Source organism: Wolffia australiana, chromosome 8 (assembly GCF_029677425.1).
Source record: "Wolffia australiana isolate 7733 chromosome 8, ASM2967742v1".
NCBI classification, from domain to species: domain Eukaryota; kingdom Viridiplantae; phylum Streptophyta; class Magnoliopsida; order Alismatales; family Araceae; genus Wolffia; species Wolffia australiana.
The window spans coordinates 9,378,006-9,381,663 of record NC_135842.1 but is presented as its reverse complement, the minus strand read 5'-3'; the positions used below and the strand labels follow the sequence as shown (position 1 = coordinate 9,381,663).

At 41.7% G+C, this 3,658-nt stretch overlaps 1 protein-coding gene across 1 annotated transcript; it reads left to right on the top strand.

Moving 5' to 3' along the window:
• The first annotated feature begins 2,583 nt into the window (after positions 1-2,583).
• On the top strand, positions 2,584-3,436 carry LOC144707192 (non-specific lipid-transfer protein 2B-like). The gene is made up of 2 exons (XM_078580317.1): positions 2,584-2,991; positions 3,222-3,436. Exons 1-2 carry the CDS (start codon positions 2,642-2,644, stop codon positions 3,229-3,231), a joined length of 360 nt encoding a protein of 119 aa, XP_078436443.1. The 5' UTR covers positions 2,584-2,641; the 3' UTR covers positions 3,232-3,436.
• Positions 3,437-3,658: the final 222 nt, after the last annotated feature.

The following is a 3,658-nucleotide window of genomic DNA, read 5'->3' as shown; positions in this document are numbered from 1 at the left end:
TATCAAGAACCAGATGATGAAATTATTTGAAATGAGTGATCTCAATTTACTCAATTCATATATGGGACTAGATGTTATTCAAGGTGATTGTCATATCATCTCAAATCAAACGGCTTATGCATCGAAGATATTGGAGCAATCAGGGATGGCAGATTGCAATCTTGTACTAACTCCTATGGAAGCATGGGAAAAATACAACAGAGACAGAACACACTCCACTGTAAATTCTGCTCATTATGGAAGTCTGATATGGAGTTTAAGGTATTTAACTCACACTCAACCAGACCTTACGTGTTCAATTGGAATTCTTAGCAAGTACATGGAGCATCCAATCACTGAACACATTGGCAGTCAAGAGAGTCCTTAGATATGTCAAATGGACATTCAATTTTGGATTTGATTATGAGAAGGGTAAATCTGGTGAAGGCCTGGTTGGATACAGCAATAGGGATCATGTAGGTGATACAGAAGACCATAAGAATACCAGTGGCCTCGTGTGTTTTCTTGGGTCTAGATCAATCAGCTGGACCTCACAGAAACAAAAGTTTGTATCATTATCATCCTGCGAGTCTGAGTACACTTCTCTCAGTACTGTTGCTTGGCAGGGTGTTTGGTTTAGCTTGACTAATTGGTGAATTGACAGGTGAACAACCAAAACGAGTTAAGTTAATGGTGGATAACAAATCAGCCATAAACTTGAGAAAAAATCCAATTCATCACAGTCATAAAAAGCATTTTGACACTCGTTATCATTTTATTTGATCATGTTTGGAAGAAAATAAAGTTGAACTGGAATATGTGGAAACTTATAGACACTTAGCACACATGTTTACTAAAGATCTGGGAAGACTGAAATTTGCAGTAATTTGTCTAAAGTTGGGACTTTGCAACATCAAAGAAGAGAAGCAGGATTAAGGAGGAGATTGTTGGGGTTAATCTTGTTCTACGTGGAATGAAGAACGTGGCAGGATAAATCAGAATTGTGGATAAATCAGAATTTATTTCTTTGGATCAGTCTTCTTTGAACTAGTGAGATCCCAGTTTTTCTCTTGTACGTGTGACTCAGTTCGCACTGAAATGCTTATATGTATGATCTACGTGAAATACATTAGTAGTGTGGTTGTTCATCTTGTTCTCTCTCGTTCTCCTGCCTCTGTCTCTTTCTCTGTTTTTTCTATGCTCGTTGTGTTGCAGACAAGGGTGAAATTCCTTCAGAAGTGTATGGCTATTTCAATGGCAGAAGTGTGTAGCCAAATTTATAGATCAACCTGTTTGGCTATTTCAATGGCAGCAAATAATAAATAAAATAAACATATATGGGAGTTACTCTTCCCATATTTCCCTTTTTTCTCCCATTATTGTTGCCGTCCATTTTACATTATATTTCCCATCTCCCATTAACATTTGATGGGAATTGAAGGGGTTGTTTCTCCTTCATCAGAATCATCGGGCACTTGTTGAGTGCCGTAAGAAGAGCTCTCAACGGGAAACTCGGGAGAGTGGTTTGACTACTCACGTATGTGAGTTACTTGGTCAAACTCCAGATGTGATTTAAGTTTTAGTTGCTTTGTGTTCGTGTGCCTATAAAAGCTAATAAGTTTGTATTTTTTATGCAGTATCTTAATTACTGAGTGAATCAACCGTGAAGTGTTTCTTTTTATTCTTCTCTCTTATTTTCTTTTGAGTGTTGTGTGAGTGAGTGTGTGTAGAGGGGTTCTTGGATAGCTCCTTGAACACACTCTCATCCAATAGGGATTTTTAATCCCAAGAGTTTTTACATTATTGTTGTCATCTCCCATTAACATTTGATGGGCATTGAAAGTGCTATCCTGATCTGAATTTGGGCCCCCTAGAGGAAAGAGAGACGCCGCACCAAGGGCCAATAGTCGCCTTGAAGCAATAGTCCTTGCTGTCACATCATATTACATTTCCATGGTAGCACTGCACCTTCACGACACATGCCAGCGGCCGCTGGGACCTATATGACGAATTGAAAGAGAATCTGAGGCCGAGATGAAGTTCTAGGTGTGTCAGTAGATCATCCTTTCTACACCATTTATGGTCGTATCATCCACTGTTTTGTATTCTGGTCGCCTTGGCATTGCTCTTGCCTAGGCTGGATAGTACTTGGTTGGTTATCGTTCTACCACCTTATCATCTCAACTCCTGCACTTCATGTTCTGGAAGCCAACAATCCTTGACAACTACCAAATACCAACCATCATGTTATTATTTAAGGGGACACTAGGTCCATTAATCCTCATTATGGCAAACTGGACCCAACCCTTGTCTCATCCCACCCTCTCAGTGACCATCCGGTTCAAAAGTTAGCATCTTGCAACGTAGAAGAAGAAAAAGCAAATAATTGAGCCCGTTTAAAGTTTTCCGGGTAAAAATTCTACGGTGTGAAGAGTTGATCATTTTGCCATGCAGAGAAGATGAACAGGGTCAAAGTAGTGCAGATGGGGTTTAATTGAGTTGTCATTCTTAACCTCACTGCTTCACCACCCCGTTTAAGAGCTTTGATGCTCAACGCCGTCCATCAAAGGAGCATTGAAACCAGTACCTCTATAAAGCCCTTGGCGCGTCAGTAGAGACTGGAACAGGCTTCAAAGACGAGATCAGGAAGAGAGACTTCGCCATGGCTGTCAGCGGAGCTCGGCTTCTCTTCATTGCCGTTGCCTCGTGTCTCTTCTTGGCCGGCCCCTACGCAACTGCAGCGATAACGTGCGGGGCTGTCTACGGCGCTGTCACTCCCTGTTTGAGGTATGCCTTGGGCAGGGATCTTCAGCCCTCGACAGCTTGCTGTAATGGCTTGGGAAGGCTCAACTCGGCCGCAACGACCAAGGCTGACCGCCAAGCTGCTTGCTCGTGCCTAACGAGACTTAAGGGCACCTACACAGGGGTGGATTATGGGCGTATAAGTGGCCTTCCGGGCCGGTGCAACATCGTTTCGCCCGTCCCGATTGACCCCTCCATCGACTGCTCAACGTATAGCAACTGACCCTTTCATTGCCGTTTCCTGTATCAACAGTTTCCTAATTCTTGATTTCCCTTTGTCTCCTTTACAATAACTTTCTCCTAAATTTTCACGTTCGTTAGTTTTACTTTTCTTTTAACATCGAGAAGCTGAAGTTTACAGTATCTCTTATTTTACTATTATTTTCTTTGTTCAGTATAGAAAGCCAGACTTTTTCATTTTTGGAGTATCCCTTGTGCAGGATCTCTTGAAGCCTCGCCTGGCTTCTCTGGGAACGGCTGCACTGCGTCAATAAACATGAAGAAATAAAGAATTGTGCTTGAGGTCCCTGAGGCCGTGCTGTTTCGCTACGAGAGACGTTCGGTTTCTTGTGTTAACGATTGCGTAGGAGTTTGGTGATCTATTTCTCTCAATGTTCTATGATATGAAATCAGACGGGGCCAACGCTTTTCTCTACACTACAGCTCAGATCTATTTTTAGGTCAGGTCCAAAATGAAATTTTGCAGCGGTCCATCTAGTTCAGCAGTCTCGGCTCCATAAAATTTTAATGCCCAATGATAAAAAGAAAGAAGCATGAAATGGGATCATTATACAAAATTTGAGAAAAATAAAATCAGGATGTTCAAGCGCATTCTAAACAGTGTATGGCAATGCGACATCATATCTCATTTCCTGCA